The following is a 23,992-nucleotide window of genomic DNA, read 5'->3' on the forward strand; positions in this document are numbered from 1 at the left end:
CTGAAAAAATATATAAAAAAATGTTAGTAATTAAAGAGTTCCATTTCCCATTGACTTCTATTGCATGGACAAAAAAATACAATGGAAGTCAAAGAGAAATGAAACTCTTTGGTTATCAAGAATCTTCAAAATATCAAAGATGAATACACAATGACTGAATTATCTAACTATGCCTTTAAAGTCTAATATGGAAGCGTTTTTTTTTTTTATTAATGTAAGCCTATGTATGGAAGATGGAGGAACATAATATATGGAGGTGAAATAAAATGTGTTGAAAATAAATGATTTGGAACGCTGGTCATGGCTGATGCTGGAGGAGGCAAAGCTGGGAGGTTTTAGGGGACAGTGTACCTCTGAAGCCAAACGGTGTAGGATCACTCTTAATCTCATGTCTTTTAGTTTTGAGGTCAGGACTATGGGGGGACGATCCTGGCAGCCATAGCAAAGAGTGAGAAAGAAAAGGATAAGAGGACAAAAATCAGGAACGAAGAACGAGAACGTCTATAATAGGGTTAAAGGAAAGATTCTTAAATATTCTTCTACAGGATGAAAGCCTCTAAAAGGCAACATGTCTGGTAAAGTCCTACACTGTGCCTTAACCATCTGCAATGAGATAAAATGTGATGAAGGTTTTTGGAAATCAAACTGGCCCAAAATCTCACTCTCATAACCACGTATTAAATAAATATACAGTTATGAGAGGAAGTAAAGAAATGCTTTCAATGTGGACAAATTCGTGTTCCTGGTTGTTACACACATGGTTAAGGCACAGTAAATAGCACTTAAAGCTGCAGTAGGTAACTTTTGTAAAAAATATATTTTTTTAAATATTTGTTAAACCTGACATTATGTCCTGACAGTAGAATATGAGACGGATAATCTGTGAAAAATAAATCAAGCTCCTCAGGCTCCTCCCAGTGGTCCTATTGCCATTTGCAGAAATTCATCCGCTCGAGGTAAGAAACAACCAATCAGAGCTGCGGTCCGTAACTTTGTTTGTGTTCAAAATTTAGAAAAATTTATATAATAAGTGAGTACACCATGAATCCATTTTCCAAACCTTGTTTTGGGCTTGTCATGAATCACTAGGGTGCACCTATAATAAGTGTTTATATTCGGACTATTTTAGATTGCGTCGGGGGAACTGCGGCGGAGTAACCCAGTACCTTTGTGATTCTTCATAGACATAAACAGAGAGAAGTAGTTCCTCCGCTACGATGTTCTTCCGCAAGACACAAGTTCTGTTTATTAACCGCTAGAGCGTCAAAAGTTCCCTACCGCAGCTTTAAGAAGTGAATATTCTAAACTGTAATATTGCCAAGATTGAACTATGACGTTAATCTGCTCTAGTGTATTCTGAGACTACAGTTTACCTGGAGTGCAGAGAGTGACCATGGGTAGTGTTAGGCTTTTACCACCAGAGGGCTCTGCAGTGGGGGTCAAGCCAAATCTTAGTCTACTGTATGTTCCAAGTTAAACATTTACAATTTATCCAGTGCCACTAAGATTTCTGCTAAATTGACTGTAGTTAAATTAATATATTTTTTTTTACGAAACATTCTTTTATCATAATGTTTTTTTTTTAGGAGTGTTTAATCAGTATGCAGTCACCCCGTTTTAAAAGTATGACATATTCCTGTGTAAAGCTGGGAGCCTTCCTGCTGTACCTTTTTGACTCTTGAGGTTACTGAAGCCCTGCAGTGTAAAACGTTTTTTAGCCACTGCGGCTCTCTCAGTGGTGGGACTGGTGACAGTCTCGTCTATTCTCCACAGAGACGGGAAGAGAGAAAGAGGAAGGGGGAATAACGAAAGACGTTACAGGTTTAGTTAGGAAAAAGAAACACGGGAAAATCACAGAAATTCACAGTCTTAGCAGCAAAGGGAAAGACAGCAGCATTCTGAATTGTGGGACGTATTTAGGAAAACATTAGTCTGGGGTTGTTTTCTTCGACTAACTGGATTCAGATTTGTTGTGTGTAATATCAGAAAAACAGCCTTACAACATTTTTTGACCATAGTGTGTGTAGTGAGACATATATGTGTATATATTTCAGATGTATGTGTATATATGTGTATATTGAGAAGATGGCTGTACTGTGATCTGCTGTGGGTTCAGTTTTCTTCTCTTCTCCTTTCTTGAGGGTGGTCTTGAAGGGGCTCTGGTTTAGGCCGGTGGGAGTTAACTGTGAGGTCGGATCTGAGCTCTTCTGCTGGCTCGCCTCTGAAAAACAACATTATATATAAAACCTTATATAAACAAAAAAGATAAGCTTGTAATTTCTATATTTTCATTGTTTCTGAAAACTTTTATTTGATCAAAAATACAGTTAAAACAGTAATCTAGTAAAACAATTAATAATAAAAAAATTCTATTTTAATGTGTTTTAATATGTAATTTATTCCTGTATCGCAAACATGAATTTACAGAATGATTATTCCAGTCTTAAGTGTCACATGATCCTTCAGAAATCATTCTGATATGTTGATTTGCTGCTCAAGAACGGTTTCTTAGTTATTATTAATGTTGAAAACAGCTTACTGTAACATTATTTACTGATACATTTAATCCTTGCTAAATAAAAAAATAATTTCTTTCATAATATTTTTTTTGTATATCGATTCATTTCACCTCTGTAGGCATTTAGTTGTCCAGTTAGAACCTTCCGGATCTCATTCACCCATGCCGTTTTGATCTCTGGTGTCGACGCCTGAAAATAACCAATAAAATTATATAATAAAAATGATATGATATAGTAAACTAAATTATTTACATTCAATGCTATTTAAACATAGGAAATATTAAGGACTATTTTTTTTTATACCTGTACAATATACACCTCCTCTCGAGAATTACACCAGATCTCAAACTTTTTGTTGTCTCCTTTCGGGTTTTCAGTAATACCTACAGCACTCATCTGTCAGAAAAAGAAAAAAAAAAATTTCTAAAATAAAATTATAAATCTCAGAAACCTGATATTCTCCATCCTTAATTTACATGGAAATATATCAGTTTCCCTGAATGGAACTTAATTTACACAAGACTAAACACAAATTAAAAATGCAGATTTTCTGGGTTAGACTAAAAGAAAAAATATGAAATCTTCCCTGGTAATATCTAACCTATATTTATAACCACTCTACCACTTCATCTTAAAGGAGTGGACCCATTTCAATGTCATTCATGAAAAGGAACTACTTTAATATTCAGTACTCACATTGAGTAAGTGTTTGAAGCTGTATGAAGGTGCTTTCTCATAACCCTCTCCGTTCTCCTCTCGTTTCTTACAGAAGAGCAGAGCCTTCTCGTGCAGGAACAGGTGTCTCTGCATGGGCTTGAAGCGAGCCAGGTCTTTGACCTTCACGTGACCCTTCTTGTGCTCCGTCCACACGCTGAACGACCCCTGCATCATCAGACGGCCCAGATCACCGAGGTTGCCCTGGAAGCACAGGTCAAAGGTCAACAGCTGCTCCAAAGGCGACTTGCAAAATTGGGAACTATTTTAATTCAAAGTGAATATTTAGTTTCACAGCATGAGTAAACATCATCTTTACTTCATATCCAGTGATGGCGATAAGGTGCATGGAGTCATTCACAGCTTTCAGGATGCCTAGAATAGACGAGAGCGCCTCCTGCAGGTAATGCTCGCCCTCACAGCCTTTACTGTACTTCAGCAGTTCCTGATAGAAACACACAGAGCTTACGTCAGTGAGAGCTACACATATGAGTTACATGTCTGCACGAGTAATCTGAGTCTAGTTAACCTTCAGTAAGAGCTGGTATTTGGTTATTCTCTGCACAGGTTTGAGTAGGTATGAGTCCAAACCAAGCTTATGTTCCAGTTTCTTTTGACATTCCTGAAAACAGTACACAAATTATTATTATTTTTTTTTATTATTATTATTTTAAAATCAGTCGGTCAATCATTTCTGTTTACTTATTTAATTTTTTTTTTTTTATATTTAGAAGCTTAGTATTATTAATAATAATGTTCAAAAGTTTGGAGTCTGTCATTTCTTTAAGAAATGAATGTGTTTATTCAGCAAGTGCACATTGAATGCTGTTCTTTAGAACTGAATCCTGAAAAATTATGATGATTATAAATATAATTATAATAAATATGATAGGAATGATTGCTGAAGGATCGTGTGACATTGAAGACTGGAGTAATGGCTGCTGAAAATTAAGCTTTGCCATCATGAGAATAAATTACATTTTAAAATGGATTAAAAAAGTACTTTTAAATGGCAATAATACAGTATTTCATAATTTTTTGATTAAAAAAAAATGTATTCAAATATATACATATTTAATTATACTGTATATATCGGGTGTATATATGATCCCTTATAATATGATCCCTAAATTACAGAAAGAAATGTGTGCTTATATGTAATGTCTAAGAGCATATCTAGTGTCTTGTAAAGTAAGATGACCTGGAAGAAAGCGCAGTCAGAGCACTGTCTCCAAAGAGACTCTGAGCGAGGCTTGTTCTGACAGTACTTCTCGTAGATCTGCAGATCCGTCATCTGAGAAACATGAAAAAGATGTTTGCATAATCTATTCAGTGATGTGTTCAATCAGAGCAGCACAAGATGTACAATCTGACTCACTCTCTCTAAGAAACACCGCCCCACAAGCTCAGGATAGTCTGTGTACGTTTCCAGTTCACAAAGAAAAGTCCTGGAGAGGGAATATATGGAAAATAAGAGGCGCTTTAGCTTTATAACACTACACCAGCAGAAGCGAAAGCAAACACAGAGAGGGTTCACTCACTTCTTGTGGAACTGGTATATCTCAGGCATGTTGCCAAAGAGGACGTCCTTCTTGTGAAGCAGTGTATTAGGGATGAGATGAGCCATGGCAGGATTGTCCATTTCTGCTCCATAACCCTAAACACAAATTAATCGGTCAAGTCAAATGTACAAAAAAAGAAAGAAAAAAGAAAAAGAAATCTTAAACCATAACCAGGACTGATCTGACTTCTAGAGGTGATGGATGTCAGTGACTCACCTCCAGCACACACAGTAGCTCCTCCACATACGCTCGCTCCGTCTCCAGCAGCTCGTTCATCACATGCCTGTAAGCGATGGACATTAATATTACACATTATCAGTAGGGAAACAATTATAGCTGATTTTCCTCTAAGTCCTGCCTGACCGTCTGAGCACAGCAAAGTTCTCCTCTTCATCAGAGACAGACGGGTGTCTGCTGTCCTCATTCTGTAAGGGCATCTCTTCCTGCACATATAAACAACTCTGCATTAGTGTCCCGCAAATATGGTCAAACTAACTTTAATAAATCACAAGCACCATAGACAAGTTGGTTCGGTAGAACATTTTAACCCAATTTTCAAAATGCACTCAAAATTAGATGTAAAAAAAAAAAAAAAAAAAAAAAAAAAAAAAAACAACAACAACAACAATAAATTGTCAATATGAAAATCATAAAAAATTAAGATTAAACAATAATCTATTTTTTAACCAATAAAACATGTTACTAAAGTTTTTCTTTGTGCCAAAATTAGTCATATTTCCACTTTCTCTGACCTTGAGACCCATATAACAGAAGAAAAATTTGCTTCAATCCTGTTAACTATCAATATCAAAGCAATTATATAAATATTATTGTGTATACATCGTATAAAGCACTACCTGAAGTTGAGATACCTACTTTACTGCCGTTTCCATTGATGACATCACCCTCTATTGTCTTCTCCATATCATCTGGGATAAAAACACACTTACATTAATAAACTAATAAAATGATATATATTTTGTTATGTAAACTGCTTTTGGAGTCATGCAATGGTCCCTGCAGTTCTCTATTATGAACACTAGATGGCAGGAGAGTAAAGTAAGTGACAGGGTCCACTATATCTGTTGTGCCTGAGTGACCATAAGTAGCTAATGGCCAGAGCAAGTGTATTTGAGTGTGGAGGGGGTTAGGGATGACATTGAGAGGACACAGACATTACTGTACTGCGGAGGATAGGAGCCACAACTCATTTGATATTCATTTTGTTAGGGGTTCATTCACAATTAATACTGCTAAATAATTTAGATATTTAGATATGCCCAGTAACAGAGTGCAATAGTCCTAAACTTAGCCCAAAATGTTTGTATTATTCAGAAGGATCACAACTAAGCTAGACAACCAAAATAACACACGAAAAGTCACGTTTAGGGGGTTAACCTGGAGAAGAGATAGGTGGTTTGATGATGGCCTCAGGACGTGGGGCGACGGGCTGCACGGGTCGTGTCTGTTTGGTTGCTAACTTCTTCAGACTGACCTTCCTCTTCTCAAACATTTCCTGCATGGACAGCTGCTTCTGAAACACTTTGTCCATCTGGTCCTGTTTGAGCACAGAGAAACCGTTCATTAAATAAACTAAACTCCCACAAGACATATTTACATTCTCTAAAGCACTTTAAATAATCAATAACTCAATGTTATTATCTGTGTGGAATTAAAAATCTATGCACACATATTAGGGCCTGGCATGCCATTTGTCTTTTACCCTGAAGTCTTGTGTGAGCACGGACTCATAGTCCCTGCAAAGTCCACTCAAATCTGTCAGCTTGTGCTGATTGGCTGTTTCCAAGTAACGTTCAATATCCTGCAGCGCTGACTCCGCCCCATCCTGTGATTGACACTTATCTACAGGCTGAGATGCAAGCAGGAAGATCCCATCATCACACCATTTAGATGCCTGGAATAGAAAAAAAATAAAAGAGTCAGTGATCATCATTAAAGAGGGATTTTAGTCCATGTCGTTTAGCTTCGAGAGTTCTTAAACTATAGTTTATTAAGTATATAAAATAGGATGATCTATTTGATGCATCCTGTAACTTCCAGGTTCAATAAAAAAAAAAGCCAAACACAGGAAAGAATGTGTCTCTTGTTGAGCAGGAATCAATGATGGGCCTACTGCACCTTCTCTAGACACTGATGCAGCTCCATGGCTTTGAGCAGATGAGTTTTCTTGGTCTCCAGGATACCTCTGATCTCCTCGCACACAGCCCGCAGCTCAGAGCTTTTGGGCAGGATGGAGTCCACAGCGTAATGAGACGCTTCAATCAGCTGGTCAGCATCACATGCTAGAGCCAGCGCTTGGTCCAACACCTCCTACAGACAGAGAGAGAAATATTTAATCATATATACTGTATATAGTTTGCCACCCAGAATTCCCACAGTCCCGTGTCAGCAGAAGGACACCCATCAGTAGTGGTGGGTGATTTATCACATTGGGTAAAACTCCCCCCTTCTCTTTGCAGGATGAGAACATGTGGGTGATTTTTATAAGGGCCTCAAACTGCGGTGCTCAGCAATTTAATTATGGCTTGTGAGATTTAGATGCTTTATAAGACAATATGCCTTTATCTGCACAATGCTAGAACACTATAAGGGCAAATTAATGTTTTCTGGGTGTGAACTGGATCCCTTCTAGAGGGACGAACTGATGGGATTTTTGCAGTACTATGCTATATGTCACTTCATTTTGTATCGGAATAACAAATGTTATAACGTCATTTAAAACATGAAATCATACGTCATGAGGTTAATTCTTACACATACTCTCTCTTCAAGATTGGTCAGCTCTATCAGGGTATGTTCAACATGGGCGGGGATAATCCCGACCTCGATGAAGCCTGTTACGCTGTCATACACCATGTCTAAATGAGCTCTGACCTACAACACAGAAAAAAATAGTCAAATATTTAAAAAACTCAAACTAATAAAAATGACAAAAGCACATATCAAAACCACAGTTAAATGAAATGTGAAAATATAAAAATAAAAGCCAATTCAGCATATTAATAAATATTATAAAAGTACATAAATAATACTAAATCTATGCGTCCCTACTGAAAATATTTAACATATTTAAGATGCAGCAGTCTGTGTAGCTCACCTCCCTGAAGTTCTGCTCAAAATGCCGCAGTTGGAGACATTGCTCTAGCTTGGTTCGATGTTTATCCCAGAAATCATCAAATGCTGTTTCAGTCTCATCTAACTGACCAAGCAACCTAGAAAGAGAGATATTCATTTTAACTGTGAACTTCTTAAAAAGAATACTTCCACCAGACACATTTACTTTCTTCTGTGGAGAACAGAAAGAGATGTTTAGAAGAATATCCAATCTGCTCTTTACCATACAGAGAAAGCATACAAAGAGCAGAGACAAACAAGAACAAAACGTATCATAAAAAAAAGAACAATTTTTTTTTTGTTTTGTCATCTGAAACTAATGATAGCTTCTGAAGTCGATACCAAGTAAAAATCCTTCCTGCTGTTATAGCTCTAAAATCTCATGCTGTATGTTTAACCGTGAAACTAGAAAAAATGTTTGACCGTACCCATGAATAAAAACGTCAAGCAAATATAGCTACATCTAGATAAATAAAGGCTCACTGCAGACGCCTGTGGATATTAACATCCAGACCACAGAATGCTCCTTCACTGAAAGGACATGCGAGTAGAAATGGATTTCAATATGTTCCTGTTGGTTAATGCTCTTTATACATATGCGTGTAGATTTGCTGTATAATCTTGACCAGGTGGTTCATCTTTATTCGTCTCATTGTGCATGCAAAAACACAGCTGCCCAGAACAGCTTCATAAGGACAGAAACAGACCAAGGACATGCAACAGTCTGCTACTGTACTGTAACCGTCTGGGATCTCATTTTTGCATTTCAGCACGGTAGATGGTATCACACACACACACACCTCTGAACAGTAGCCAGGTTCTCCAGTTCATCCTGGTTCATGGTGTAATCTGGATCTTTCATCAGCGGCTCATTGATGCTCTCCAGCAAACGTGATCCCTGACTGAGAGCGATATTCAAGTCCTCCTGCACACACAACACACAGCAAGGCATGAAATAAACATGAATTATGTAAACTTAAGGATTGTTTATAGCTAGTGGCCATGTGAATATCCATGTTAAATTATTTATGATCATACTGGACCCCTTATTAAGGACTAAACCCTATAATGAAACATAGTATATTATATAATCTTTATAACATGCCTGACTCTCACCGCATTATGAATAATGACTGCTAAACTGTATAAAACGTTTGTATATGGAGTATAATTATTTGCGATTACTTTTGCAATGTATATAGGCTAATTATGATTTTTATGTTTTTGAAAGATCCTTGCCCAGGCTGTATTTATTTGATCAACAATACTTTCACAAAACGTGCACGGGGAAACAAAGACTGAGGATCCAAGTGCAGTAGTTTATAAGAGGGATTAATCCACAGTCATAGTCAAAACAATAAGGAGCCCAAACAATGAAAGAGTTCAGGGCTGAGGCATACAGAGTAATCCAGATAAAACAGGCAGAATACTAAGAACCAGGAAAAACAAGAAAAGAGAGAACCAGGATAAAAGGGTTAGAACTGCAGCTGTGACACATGCAAGACTTCGCCAAGAGTGACTGAAAACACCAGGCTTCTATAGGCAGAGGTAATGAGCCACAGGTGAAAACAATCAGTCGAATGAGCAGTGGGTTATGGGAGATGTAGTCCAGGATAAAGGTATGGCATGGAGTGCCCTCTAGTGACTATCAAGGGAAAATAAGTAATATTGTGAAATATTACAATTTAATATATTTGACAGTAAAGGCATTTATAATGTAAAAAAAAACATTTCCACTAAAAATTATTTCTGAAGGATCATGTGACACTGAAGACTGGAGTAATGGTTGCTGAAAATTCAGCATTGCCATCAGGAAAAAGTTTCATTTTAAAATACAGTTTTTACTATATTCTTGATCAAATAACTGCAGCCTTGTTTAATATTTTGCTTCCATTTATTTATTTGCCAAGCTGTGTTTTAATAGGATAATGGACAGTCTAGTACATTATTGTCTACTATGCTGACAGGAAGTTTTACTGGGTTTTCTGACCTTCATTTTGTCCTTCTTCTCTGTGTGGACCGTTAGAAGGTTGGACGTGGCCTCAACATCATTGGGCAGCTCTGTCTCCGCCAGCTCTGTCCCAAAAGACTGGAGAGTCTGTGCCGTATTCTTCACCATCAGAGCAAAACCTTCAATGGCCTACAGGCACAACACAAACCAAGAGACACATATCCCACATCAATCACAAAACAGCAATATTCCCTAACACAAACAATCACACCAATGGCTAAGTGTGCAAAAAAAACCAGAGACATCCACAAGAACTGCAATATAAAACACAGGAGCCACAGATCAATACAGACAAATCAATTACCGATTACTTAAAAGCAAGTACACAAATGGAGGTGAAGACCAATGTCCTCCTGGAAAGTGCGTTTGTTTAATATCAAATTATAATGATGAAGCACCAAGATTTAAGATATGTTTGGTATTTTATAGTATTCTGTCATACCACCATTGAGTATGCAGTATGAATATTGTATTATTAATATTTCCACTTTCACTAACTGCATTTTCAAAATGTACAGAACAGTAGCATACCGCATATAAGTATATCCCATAATGCAACTTGTTCTTTCAATTTTCCATCTAACCAGTCCTGTGCCCACTTTTCATTTCTGTGGTGCACCCATCAGTACCATAGTTAAAAACAAGGGTGTACTCACGGTGCGGTGTGAAATCCATTTCTCGTGGCAGTACTCCTGTGTGCCGCCCAGTTCCTTAGTGAGCTGTGTGCGGTCGATGTAACTGTGGAGCTCAGTCACAGAGCTGAGCATGATCACCTACACAAACACAGTACATAATGTAGAGCATTCTCGTGTCAGCATATAATACATCTCATTACGCTCTTCATTAACCGCATGCCTAAGTATGGGAGTTTGTGCCTTGTGCGTGTGTGTACTTACCGGCACTTTCATTTTAAACTCATCCTTGTTAAACCTAAAAAAGAAGTCTGACATTGCCCGCTGGAAGAATGCTGTGGGTCTCAGTACCAGCACCAGCTGCAGGTTACCTGGGAAAGAGCCCTACAAAACACACAGATAGACAGAACACTAAGAAAACATCCAACAGCAGTCAAGGCTATAAATCTAACCATTGTTTCATTTCATTTCATTTCATTTCATAAAATAAAATAATAAATGCTTTTATGGCCCAATTAGCATATTATAATAAGAATATGGAGCTCATTCTCCAGGAGGAAAAACAACTCGGTCTTATTCAATTTATTCTCCCAATATTTCTCAATAAGATGTTTAAATGGTTAATTTTATGATTAAAGCTCTGTAATTTATTTATTTATTTTTATTATTTTTTTTTTTGGGGGGGGGGGGGGGTAAAAACATAAAATGCAATGCTGAACAATTATGACTGAAAGCCTGATTGCATCGCTGATTTTGATATGATACTCCAGTTTTCTAAAAATTATGCATGAATAATCAAATAAACAAAAGTTGTGTCAGTCCAGCAAGTTTTCGTCTTGAAATATTTCTAACAATTTAAAAGTTATTCTTAAATTTTCCTTTATAACATTTTCGTAAAAACACCAAAAACACACATGTACCACAACCAGAAAGTGGAAATGGTTTGATTTATAAAAAAAGCCCTTTAAAAGTCCAAAAAAGTATAAGGTACCAATCAGATGACTGAGTAGATTGAGTACAACGGGTTTTTGCAAGCAAGTTTTGATCACAATAATGTAGAGGCCTTCAACATTTGTGCATCAAATATGATGCAGTAGGCTTTAAAGGGTTAATACCTAGCTTATGTTAGGGAGCCATTGCATTTGACTGATACAGCCTCCCTCCCACTGTATGCATTCACACACTCCATCTAATTCTGTTCCCATGACAATTCAGTTCTTTGAGAGACTAGAAAGGTTAACAATGGTCTCATATATGCCTCCTTGAGCTCTTTCTCTCAATGCATGAACACACACACACACACACACACACACACACACTCCTCATGGAGTTCTTATGTTTATAGTCTCTTAATGAAAAATGCCTCCCTACTGGGAACTGTGTCAAATCAAAAAGATGTCTGGAGAGCTGTGATGTTTGTGTGGACTGTGGCGTGGGTCTCCTGACAGAAGACGTCCCAGTAGCCCCTCCGTCCCAGCGTAACTGACAGTGTGGTGGTCAGTAAGCAGTGAAGCAGAAAGAAGAGGCTTTACAATGTGACTCAGAGAACTGATTTAAAAACCGTTGATGCTGCATTATTATTCATCTACGCATTAAAAACTACTGGTGTAACACAATCTAGTCAGGATTACTCTGGCAACTATATGATATTTTTGAAAGATGCCAAGACTCCATAAATTAGATACAAAATACAAACCAGGTTCCAAAAAAGTTGGGAGTGTACAAATTGTGAATAAAAACAGAAGGCAATGATGTGGAAGTTTCAAATTTAGATACATCAATAAACAGATGACATATCAAATGTTTAAACTTAGAAAAGGTATCATTTTAAGGGAAAACTTTGTTTTTTTATTTCATTGCATCAACGCATCTCAAAAAAGTTGAGACAAGGCCATGTCTACCACTGTGTGGCAACCCCTCTTCTTTTTTATAACTGTCTGTCGACTGAGGAGACAAGTTGCTCAAGTTCAGGAATAGGAATTTTGTCCCATTCTTGTCTAATACAGGCTTCTAGGTGCTCAACTGTCTTAAGTCTTCTTTGTTGCATCTTCCTCTTTATGGTGAGCCAAATGTTTTCTATGGGTGAAAGATCTGGACTGCAGCCTGGCCATTTCAGTACCCAGATCCTTCTACGCAGCCATGATGTTGTAATTGATGCAGCATGTGGTCTGGCGTTGTCATGTTGGAAAATGCAAGGTCTTCCCTGAAAGAGACGATGTCTGGATGGGAGCATATGTTGTTCTAGAACTTGGATATACCTTTCAGCATTGATGGTGCCTTTCCAGATGTGTAAGCTGCCCATGCCACACACACTCATGCAACCCCATACCATCAGAGATGCAGGCTTCTGAACTGAGCGCTGATAACAACTTGGGTTGTCTGTGTCCTCTTTAGTCCAAATGACATGGCGTCCCAGTTTTCCAAAAAGATCTTCAAATTTTGATTCTTCAGACCACAGAACAGTTTTCCACTTTGCCACAGTCCATTTTAAATTAGCCTTCTGACTCCATCCAACTGCCTAGTCACTCTGACCACAGATTTAAAAAGACAAGATGCACAGTAGGGATTTGTCATAAACACTTGAGCCAATCCAAGAATCAAAACCATGTCCTTACAGTTCTGCAGCAATCTGCCAACATGAGCTAATCCTACAGTGGGCTGATCTCACAGTCTGCCACGCTGAAATGCCTCCAGCTTTTGGGTTTTGAGGAAAATGTTATTACCCTGCCCCCCCTTTTTTTTCTTGGACAGGGCTGTTGTTTGTTTTCATACGCATTTAACAATTGGGGAGATGTGAGATTCAAGGGCTTACAAGAATAATTAGCATGGTAACTGGATATTTGGTTGCAGAGTGGACCTCAACACAAACGAGATAGGATTAATTAACCTCAGACCTGAAATGTAACATATTTGGCACATAACTCATCACAATTTGATTGGACATTAAAGCATTCGGCTTGCTGAGCTACAAAAGTAGCTACCAAACCACCAACTAAACACTCTAAAAAGGCATGTAGCAACAAATTAATAGAATTTTTTTTTTTACAGAAATCTACAAACCTAACTGCATTGTACTCTTTGTATTCAGTGTCCAAAATTACGGTCAAATCCAACTGAGCCAAATATACCCCATTCATAATGTCCATAAAAATGCAGTTTGTTCCAATAAAAACCTCATGTTTGATGGCTGACAAAAGAGTCTCTTTAAATTGAATCCTGCCTTAATATTACCATGACAATATCCTGTTCTGCTGAGGCAGGCCGGCCATGCTTGTCCCCATGTAGTAACTAAACAGTTGCAGGGGTCAGTCCTGCACACAACAGGAAGTCAGAGAAACACGCCCCATTATCGAGTCCTCCATTAAAGCTCGTTCAAGCAGATGTGACCAACACAGCTTCTCTTTTAAGAAGCTTTAGTAAACCGCTGTGTGTTTGTGATTGTATTACAGTTAGCCATGGGCCTCTCATAAAGACTGCAATTACAAGATAACATACCAGTGGTCCCGTTTGGTTCAGAAAATGAATTGAACTCATTGATATAGGCAATGCAGACACACACCCTATGTTTTCCCAAATATGATGCAATCATGAGAAACATTTACACAGAAATCTGTCTTGCTCATTACTACAATGGCATTGATGTTGCACTGAATATATGGTCACCCTCCCTTCCCCCATTCTCTCTTTACTCACGCTTTGTGTGTGTGTGTGTGTGTGTGTGTATAAAGACTGCAGTGGGTTCATCTGCCCACAGTAAGATTTCAAAACCTAATGTAAAACAGTAATTCACATGAATGTCGATTTTAAAATCTGTATATAATTTGTCCAAATTTGTCACACTTTCCAGAAACGGAACAGGGATATTCCAGGATATATAAAGTGAGAACAAGTGTTAGACGAAGAAAGGAATTACAATGGGGGGTGTAACTCTGTGTTCTCCTGGGAAAGCCGTGTGTGTGTGTGTGTGTGTGTGTAAGTAGGTGGAGAAACAGAGTCTCTAGGGAGCAGCTGCCACGGCACTGATATACCACAGACTAATCAGACACGTGGCTCTGGGAATTCAATTAACACACACACACGCACATTTCCAGTCCATACACTCACTGCATTTCCTGATTCAATACAACCAATTCAATTACTTTTTTTTGGTTAAATTGGATAGTAAAATTAGGCACACCCCAGAGAAATGCATATCTAACTTATCAAGGCTCTTTATTTTCAACCAAAGTAGAAATACTCTGGGACTTAAATCCCTGTGTCCCTAATGCTTATCTCAGTGACCTTTCAACTTTCATGTCTCACCTCAGGACTACCCTCTTGCCCCGTGAACATCATTGTGATGTACAGCTCAGAGTCACAGGTGAAACACCTCCACATGAGCATACTTCACTCTTAATGACTTTGGACTAAGACTGTCAGATTGAAACGAAATGCATTTTGTACAGCCTTAGATTTCTGATTGTCCATAAAAACTGTTCTATATACATATATCCCCCATAATGTCTGAGAATGGGACACATCAAAGACTCTACCCATAGGCTAATTATGGATATGGGTGCTAAATGTCCTTTTACAGTGGATGTCATTGATCAGACGCTCTCCTGTCTTTCAACACACGAGCCTCTTATCAACCTCCCTTGAGACGCCTGAGAGAGCACAGAAGGGAAATGGCCATCAATGCTTTCAGGTCAAGGAAAGGAAATGTTTAGCACCAGTACTGTAAACACAGGACCAGCAGCACCATAATAAAAGCCATTTAAACACAGCTGGTTGGTCTGCATGCTGAAGCGTGAGATGAAATGAGGAAGGTTCACTGGTCATCCATTGCAAATATTACAAGAATAGTGCAATATTTCAATTTAGCTACACTGGGGAAGATGTTTATCTGTGCCCAACTATCGTACATTAGCATGCATTAAAATTTCCTAAAGTGAATACAGAGACTAGTTCAATCGGACTTTGTTCACTGGTGCATGTTGTTAAACTCATAAAATTGCACAAATCTAAATGCAAATCAATTAATAGCATTTCTAATAACAAAAAACATAAGAGTGTGCAAAAGGGATTTTGTTCCATGCTAAAAGAAATGAGAAGAAACTAATGAACTTATACAAGGTAATTATGCCATAAATGAAATACTGTACATTCAAGACATCATTTAATCTAGCACAAGCAGACACAAAAATTTACTTTCCTCCATGATATATAATGTCTTAATGTTCTCAATTTGTGAAGCAACCTCATTTGTATTTGTATATGACCTATAAAAGACCACAGCACAAAATAGCCTTCCTTTAGAATGGGTTACTATGGATGATGTATTTTTGTTTTGATTTTAGACACGTGTAGGAAAATCTCCTCTGGCCGTTCCACAGCAGCTGCACTGCTGATAATCATTACCAATCAGCCATATGTGCAGTGATGGAGGATAGAAAAAGAAAGGAGTGATTACATGCTTGTGTGTGCCAATGTGTGTGTGCATGGAGAGAGAGAGAGAGAGAGAGAAGGAAAAAGGGGAGGTAAAGAAAAACTACTGTATGCATTGCATGTAAGTTTGGGGTTAGTAAGAGGTTTCTGTGTTTTTTTATTTTTTAAGTTTACCCATGCTGCATTTATTTAAACAAAAACAAGTTCATTACAATATTATTAAAATTTTAAAGACTGGTTTTCTATTGTAATATATTTAAAATGTAATTTATTCCTGGGATGGCAAAGCTGAATTTTCAGCAACAATACTGAGAAGCATTGCTTAATTATAATCAATGTTGAAAATAGCTGCTGCTTAATATTTTTTGTGGAAACTCTCAGTGTTGTAGTCTAACTATGAACATGCAAGAAATAAGATGATATGAAGTGCAGTTGAACAGAAGAGAATGAGAGAGGGACATGAGGAAAATAATGATCATCCTGTTATTTAATTACGGTCTCTGCAGCAAAATTCATTATGGCTATGAAACAAAGAAAAATTCCCCTCCTTCTGAAGTATGTTTGTGGGGTAGTAGAATAATCATCTCCCTCATCAACACAAACAGCAGAGTAAAAACAGTCTGAACACCAGAATTATGTGTACTCCGTTAGATTGATGTCACTAAAACACAAAAGTCAGTTATTCAGAAAGAGTTTGGTTGTCACAATAATTGGCTGACATGTGTTAGACCACTTTAACACACTGTCACCATGTTACAGTGAGCATCTGGAGACTATTCAACAATATGATTAAATATTAAATGGCATGTGCTATGTTACTCATTACTATCACTTAGTGCATACAGTAATTGCATTTTTAAATGGACACTAATGTAAGAGTGGCCTAAAATAAGTGAATAATTAATTTAGACCCTAAAGCCACTTTACATTAGACCAACTCTTGAGTTTCTAAATGTCACTGTACAGATAAAACCAATTATGACATCATGGGACAATAAACAAACAGTCCAACGGCTGCAACCCAAGTTACCAGTTAATACGCCACGTTTACTAAACAAAACCAAGTTTCATATGAACGTAATTTTGTTTAACATATATATATATATATATATATATATATGCTGTTTTCAACAATATAATAACAATAATATAATTATAAAGCACCAAATCAGCATATTATCAATGATTTCTAAAGGATCATGTAACACCGAAGACTAGAGTAATGATGCTAAGAATTCAGCTTTGTATCACAGGAACAAAATATATTGTAAAATATCTTAAACTGCAATAATATTGCAGTAAGCATAAGAGACATCTTTGAGGTCAGTGTTCCTGTGGTACAGTGGTAGAACATTGTATTAGCAGCACAAAAGATCATGGGTTCAATTCCCAGGGAACACACATACTGGTAAAAAATAAAATTGTATAGCCTGAATACACTTTAAGTCGCTTTGGATTAAAGTGTCTGCTAAATGCAATGTAAGTGTTTTTTAAAAACAAAAATGAATGCACTTTCCCAGTTTAAAACATTTGTGATAGTGAAACTTACACAGTCTCATTGCAACATGAAATGACCCGTATCAGTGAAAGAGACATTCAATATCATCTTATATTCACTTCTGTAAGTCATCAAAGTTTACAATCCTCACAAAACTCTAGCACACACTAAATCTGTGCACATTTTGGGTATAAAATGTTTCCCACCGCTGTATTAAACCCAATAAAGTCAATCAATAAGGCCGATAATTACAATGACAAGAATTAAACAGCAACTGTTCCTTTTATAATTAGTCTTGTTAGCACTGCTATCTTGATCACTGATTTGACTCCAGTAGTGTTTTTGAGTGTTGCTCTAATTGAACAGTGTTAATCTGATTAACCCAGTGACCTCTCCCCTACTGACCGTCATACACACGCTCACAACTTTAACAAACCCCCTGCAGCCACCACACTTGTTGACAGACGGAAGAGTTTTGCTGTTTAAGCATAACCGCACTGATTATCACTACAGGCCACGCTCAAAACAAGCTGATGACAAGAACGGACACAGCTGTTTTTGCTGCTATTGTTCATTAAACATAACTTCAACATCATGTGCTTTCAGTGGGCTGTGTTTATACTCATGAGGATGTCTGCAGAGTGCGGTGCTGGGGTGCGCTAGACTTCTCTGTGGTGGATTAAATATTTAGGGTTTCTATGAAAAGAACGAGGGCCTTATTTAGATGCCCTCCGACTTGGAATAATGCAGAAATTCTGACTAATCCACTCATATAGCCAAAGGCATCTGTCTGTCAGCTCCTATTCTTCTTACAGCCAGGATGATAAAAACACACAGATGTTCACACAAACCTTTCCTCATTCATATAGACACTCAAAGAGATTAAATCTTAAAGTGTTCTCTTAAAGGGAAAGTTAATGCAAAAATGAACATTCTAACATCATTCCCTTACTACCTAGGTTCAAAAAGGGGTTTTTCACATAGAAGAACCATTATTGAGTCCCAAAGAATCGTTCGGTGAATAGTTCTTAAAATAATATTTTTTCCACTGTAAAATAACCTTTAGTGGCATAGATTACATGGATGTTAAATGTTCTTTGTGTATCCAGCAATGTCAATAAAATCCTTTATCTTAAGAGTGTATATAACTTACTTTCTTCAGTGCAACAAAAAATAATATATTTGAAGTTTATATATTTTTTTCACATCCCATTTTTGTTCTCTCTCTCACACACACACACACTCTGGGGGCTCACCGCGATCCGTAGAAGCGTCCCCCTCACTGATGCCCATCTGTCTTGCCGCCGGTCAATGACCAGGATGAAGCCGACCCCCGTCGAGCTGACACTGAAAATCAGAGAGACACCATCACCATGGTAACAAGAGCTCACACACACACACACTTCAAAAATCATAAACACTGAGACACTGAAGATGTCGCATACCCTAAAGTCATCATTAAACAGTTACTAACCAGCTCCCTGCAGTCATCCCTACACCTCAGACTGAAAAATTATCCAGCACTCGGTGTATTGCACACCATTATTTTATCTACATGTACACATATTCGTTTGCCCAGACACACTAGAAGAATGCATAATGAGTCCAAATGCAAATTAAAACACTTAGACGTACGTTGAAATGCACTAGCCCAGAATGCAATCGTGGCAACGTAGCACAGAGATGCTGAGGTGGTTGCTACATCCATCACCATAGAGAACAGCAGCTCTCCACACCAGTAGTATCAAGCTGCTGTATGGTGACCGAGGCAGCAGAAAAATCCAATTACAAACTCCTGATATTAAAAAACAAACCGCATCAATGTGCAAAATCCACCCCGATAGTTGATATTCCAAGTGTCCTCCAGCAGATTTCAGTGTATATATATAAATATGGTTTCTCCTCCGTTTCTTTCTTCCCTTCAGTGCACCTTTGCTTTCAGTCCCTCGGTTTATGGTTCCATTTGAATGAGTGCCACCGTAGGCACAGACCGGGAGAGCAGCTACATTTTGCCTCCCCCTCTAAAGCAACCAATCATGCAGCATCAGGTGCTCCCTCTCAACCAATAAGAGCTCAGGAGAGTGCTGATGGACAGCGGGGCTCAGAGTCTATCCCGAATTGCTAATATGGAATGTGGACGGGAGATAGGTGCTGAATGAGATTGAAAGCTCCTCCCACTAGAAAACTGGCACTGCAGATACTTGTGTATCAAATCTGCCGCCATTACAGTGACACACAGACTGTCTCTCTCTTTTTCTGGCTCCCACCTTCTCCACCAAATTTCACACTCTCATCCCTTTTCTCTCCTCTCAATCCCACCTCCCTGCCCCAACCCCCCCCCCCCCCAACCTCCGGCTGTTTTTTTCCTCAGGAACGTTTGTTCTCCGCTCCTCTCACAGTGGAGGGTAGGAGAAAGAGAGAAAGGAGAGATGCAGGGGTCTTATCAGCTGACAAAGCCCTGGTGCAGACCTGCACTGACACATTGACTAATGACCTCGAGTGTCCATCAGTAATAAAGATCAAAAAATCTGATTACAATCATCATTGTAATTATAACCTTCCATTCAAAGGCTGCTGGGGAGTTCTAAAGCCAGCGGCTGCTTCACTGCAGAAGATTTATGGTCATACTGATGCTTAGTCTATTAATGTTATATTCATTGTTCTGTGTTGATAATGCAGTGTGTTAAGAGTGCAGATCATTTTTTTAAATTGTATATTAAAAATAAATTATAAATCTTCATCCCCTTATTCATTTAAATATGTAGCATAAATGTGTAAATGCTTAGATTGAATAAGAGGATGAAGGTTTATTTAATAAATGACATTTGTATAATAAAAAGACTAAAAAACATAACCAAGATATTTGGTCTTGACTGTAAATTGTAAACATTTAATAATATTCAATTCAAACCACAGAACAAATTCATTACCATGTCTTGCTTACAAATGAATCTTTGAATAAATTTTCCATCACATATTGAAGTAATATGTCAATCTATAATAATAATAATAATTTTTGTTATTATTATAATTCACATTTTCATAATGTGTCCATACAGCATCAATAAAAAAAGAAAAAAAAAAGAAAATCAAATCAGCATTAATTCTAAGTTGTTAAACTTCTAGGGTAGTATTTTTATTTTATTTACTATTTTATTTTATTTTTATTTACTATTTAATGAAAATTAGTTCTTATGATAATTAGAATTTTGTGGCTAAATGTTCTTAATGTCACAATGCAAAATGCCTTTATGGCTTTAAGCAAAATAATTTAGTAATAATTCTCCCATTTCTTTTTCTTTAATGTTAAAATATGACTAGGACATATTCTGGTGGGGTTTCATGGCCCCTTTATTCCATGAGCTGCTGTATTTTGCTCCTGAACTCCTTTCATTTACCAAATCAGAACTAAATTAAAACCCCATAATTTCTTCATGCCATTTTCAGCATGAAGAAATCCATCCAATTACCCGATTACCCCCCCCCCCCCCTCTCTGTTTCTCATGGGAATAAATGGGAAACAAGAGGTGGAAAGAAAGAGAGAGTGTGATGGAAAGCAAAGGACCAGAAACACTCTGTCACATTAAAATATTAACAAAAGCGGTTAAATTAAAGAGGATTTCATCAGCAAACACACCAATGCACCAGTGAACTTTCACAGGGATTAATATAAAAAAAGAGATATACATGCCAATTAAATTCAACATCTTTAGGTTACTCATTGATCTGAAGGCATCTTCAAATCAATAATAATAATGTAATTCCCTGAGAAAATCATGTAATCAAATTACTCCCAAACTTATGTATATGTAAAACAAGGGCCATTAGGATCACCTTGTTAATCATGTACATAATTACACATTCTAATTTAATATGCATGATGAATATTAAAGAGCAGTCACACACAAGCTGGAAGTCATGGCTCAATTTCACTGAATTGCAAACAGCATGACGTGTTGCAATGGGAAAGCATTAGAGTGCCATCTACTGTCCAGTTCAAGAAATAAAATAACAGAGCGAAATATTTCTCATCAACACTGCAGTGATCTGACTGGATAAAGATAAAATAATCATAAATTAAATGCATATAATGTATTCTGCTAATAAACTAAAAAAGTTCCTGGTATAGGCTTTGCTAAAAGCCGGGTAATTTAGTGTTCCCACACTTTTTGACAAATAAACCTTCATGACATTTCCAGTCATTCATTAATGCTGGATTTTAAATCATGTTATAGAGATTGGAGTGTATTTATAGGTCAGGATGCAAATTTTGAAATTAACAGACTGAAGTACACATGTTTTCAATAACAGCATCAATGGACCGACTGATTTGATCACAGTTTGCATGAATATCTGCTTTGTAAGCACTTAAAAAAAGCATAAATAAGTATAACTAAGTCGATAAGTAAGGACTTTCCTAGGTCTGGATGAAAAACATTTTCACATGCTCTTGATTAATGTAGGAACTTATTTTTTTCTCTCACCTGGGAACACTGGTCAGGTATGTCAGCACGTTGTGAAACTCCTGTTCCTCCAACACATCAAACGTAGGGTACTCTGGGAAAATAATGATGGGGCTGCCATTCGGTCCTCGGCCACCTGGAAATGCAGATTTGGAAGAAGAAGGCTGCATCAAAACGAATCTTTATTCTACTATACCTTATGATGCAAATAAATGCCATGTTAATATATTAAGAGGAAAAAACACTATAACCATTGACCTAGAAGCAGCATTAACCTCAGTAAGCAGTAAGACTCATCAGGAAATATAATAATCTAGCAGAATTTATGCATTTAATAAGTCTTCTACCCACAAGGGGGCACTTCTACAGCTTCACATATACAGAGAAAGACAGAGTCTGCATACATTCACAGCTATTATGAACTGCATAGACACATCAAGGACATGAGGCAATGTCAAGGGCACAATGCAATAAGTACACAGCCTCCAAATCTCCTCTTTTCCTGTCAGTGAGCTTAAACATCATACAGAGATAAACATCATATAAATCATTACTGGGGCTATGGATAGTCTGTATGTGTATGTGTGTGTGAGAAAAGAAAGAGAAAGAGAAGGGGAAAGAGGAAGAAGGACATGTTTGGTGCAGTGTGTGCAGTGACAGAGGTCATGCGACCGTGTTTGTGTATTTGGATGCTACAACACTGCAGTGTGATTAATAGAACTCACACATATTAACACCTCTATGTCTGCCACTCACACACACACACATACACACACACAAGGTGAAAAGGACACTGCTGTCACAGATGTAGTCATCAGTAGAGCAAAACCGAAGAGCTCCAGTCCATCTGGACCAGGTAAGAGAGAGAAGAAGAGGGTCACTAACTCCAAAACATCATACATCATTAATCTTCAACAAACAGACACACCATAATACAAAAAATAAAAAACTCTCTCTCTCTCTCGCTCTCACTCACAATATAGGACAATTGAGTATATTAGATTTGAATATAATAATAGTGATATCATCAAACACAGGCCTCTCCAGCTGTCTGGGAGGAAAAAGCAAGACCAGAAAAAGATGAAAAGAGCAAAAAGGAAATGAAAACAGGAAATAAACAGATTGAGCGTCTAGCAGTGGAGGTCTGTCATTAAATCTAGGTGGAGGACTGAGTCATGAGACCAGAGAAACATATTCACTAAATCAACATAAACACACAGAAATAAAATAGTGCATATGCTACATGGACACAGAGACTGTATATGAAATCGCCGACTTGTTCCCTCATTCATGTAGCACTAAATAAATGTGCCATGGTGCACTATATGGGGAAGAGGTTAACAAAAATGAGGCAGCAAATGTTGGAAGTAAAAGTATTTGGAGCTTTCCACAACGCAATAAGTGCAATATATTGTTGGCTAGTATACATCAGTTTTTAATCACAAGGCCACTAGTCATAAGTGCAATTAACACCGATTCTTTTATATACAGTACTGTCATTAACAATGCATTTAAAATAAACACAGCCTTGGCTGCCCACTGCTGCGAGTGTGTGTTCAGAGTGTGTGTTCACAGTGTGTGTGCGCACACTGGATGAGTTTAATGCATAGCACCAAATTCTGAGTATGGGACACGATACTTGGCCAAACGTCACTTTCACTTTTTTATTGAAATGTCCTGGTTCCTTCAAAGATGCAGCTTGTTGGTTGTTCACTCTTCCAGCAGTAATGTTGTAAATGTTTCACGGCATGTATAATGCATGAGTTGTGTGCAGAGGTTCTGCAGTGAGGTTTGTAAATATTCAGAGACTCTCTTGTAGATTTGATGCAATGAACAGTTTTTTTCTTTCTTTAATAGAAAACCTGAATCCCAATTGAATCCTCTTATTCCTTACAAAACTCTTCTATAGGCCTCACACACAGCCTAACTGTCAATCAAATATCCTCGCAAGGCACATCAGCTCTGAACTTTGTTGTCTAGCGCATCGTCATGGCAACAATGAATAATTAAGAGGCTTCCTCTAGTCAGGCG

General features: G+C 37.6%; 1 protein-coding gene across 7 annotated transcripts in view; it reads right to left on the bottom strand.

Moving 5' to 3' along the window:
• LOC128018641 (guanine nucleotide exchange factor DBS) overlaps nucleotides 1-23,992 on the bottom strand; it is a 55,623-nt gene that overhangs the window by 4,023 nt on the left and 27,608 nt on the right. For 3 of the 7 annotated variants that reach the window (XM_052604301.1, XM_052604290.1, XM_052604309.1), the window contains exons 3-25: nucleotides 21,983-22,097; nucleotides 18,755-18,845; nucleotides 10,838-10,957; nucleotides 10,598-10,714; nucleotides 9,921-10,070; nucleotides 8,731-8,855; nucleotides 7,914-8,028; nucleotides 7,571-7,690; nucleotides 6,935-7,126; nucleotides 6,519-6,710; nucleotides 6,194-6,353; nucleotides 5,672-5,724; nucleotides 5,159-5,238; nucleotides 5,012-5,078; nucleotides 4,775-4,890; nucleotides 4,612-4,681; nucleotides 4,435-4,527; nucleotides 3,763-3,855; nucleotides 3,553-3,678; nucleotides 3,216-3,437; nucleotides 2,823-2,915; nucleotides 2,630-2,708; nucleotides 2,096-2,221 (exon numbers count right to left, since the gene is read on the bottom strand). In XM_052604301.1, the coding sequence (XP_052460261.1) occupies nucleotides 2,096-2,221; nucleotides 2,630-2,708; nucleotides 2,823-2,915; nucleotides 3,216-3,437; nucleotides 3,553-3,678; nucleotides 3,763-3,855; nucleotides 4,435-4,527; nucleotides 4,612-4,681; nucleotides 4,775-4,890; nucleotides 5,012-5,078; nucleotides 5,159-5,238; nucleotides 5,672-5,724; nucleotides 6,194-6,353; nucleotides 6,519-6,710; nucleotides 6,935-7,126; nucleotides 7,571-7,690; nucleotides 7,914-8,028; nucleotides 8,731-8,855; nucleotides 9,921-10,070; nucleotides 10,598-10,714; nucleotides 10,838-10,957; nucleotides 18,755-18,845; nucleotides 21,983-22,097 (2,715 nt within the window). Of the gene's footprint in view, nucleotides 1-351; nucleotides 430-1,373; nucleotides 1,428-1,667; nucleotides 1,761-2,095; nucleotides 2,222-2,629; nucleotides 2,709-2,822; nucleotides 2,916-3,215; nucleotides 3,438-3,552; nucleotides 3,679-3,762; nucleotides 3,856-4,434; nucleotides 4,528-4,611; nucleotides 4,682-4,774; nucleotides 4,891-5,011; nucleotides 5,079-5,158; nucleotides 5,239-5,671; nucleotides 5,725-6,193; nucleotides 6,354-6,518; nucleotides 6,711-6,934; nucleotides 7,127-7,570; nucleotides 7,691-7,913; nucleotides 8,029-8,730; nucleotides 8,856-9,920; nucleotides 10,071-10,597; nucleotides 10,715-10,837; nucleotides 10,958-18,754; nucleotides 18,846-21,982; nucleotides 22,098-23,992 lie in introns of all 7 variants that reach the window. The other 4 variants (XM_052604281.1, XM_052604336.1, XM_052604326.1 and 1 more) reach the window with 2 other exon arrangements.

The sequence above is a fragment of the Carassius gibelio genome, chromosome A1 (assembly GCF_023724105.1).
Source record: "Carassius gibelio isolate Cgi1373 ecotype wild population from Czech Republic chromosome A1, carGib1.2-hapl.c, whole genome shotgun sequence".
Lineage (NCBI taxonomy): Eukaryota > Metazoa > Chordata > Actinopteri > Cypriniformes > Cyprinidae > Carassius > Carassius gibelio.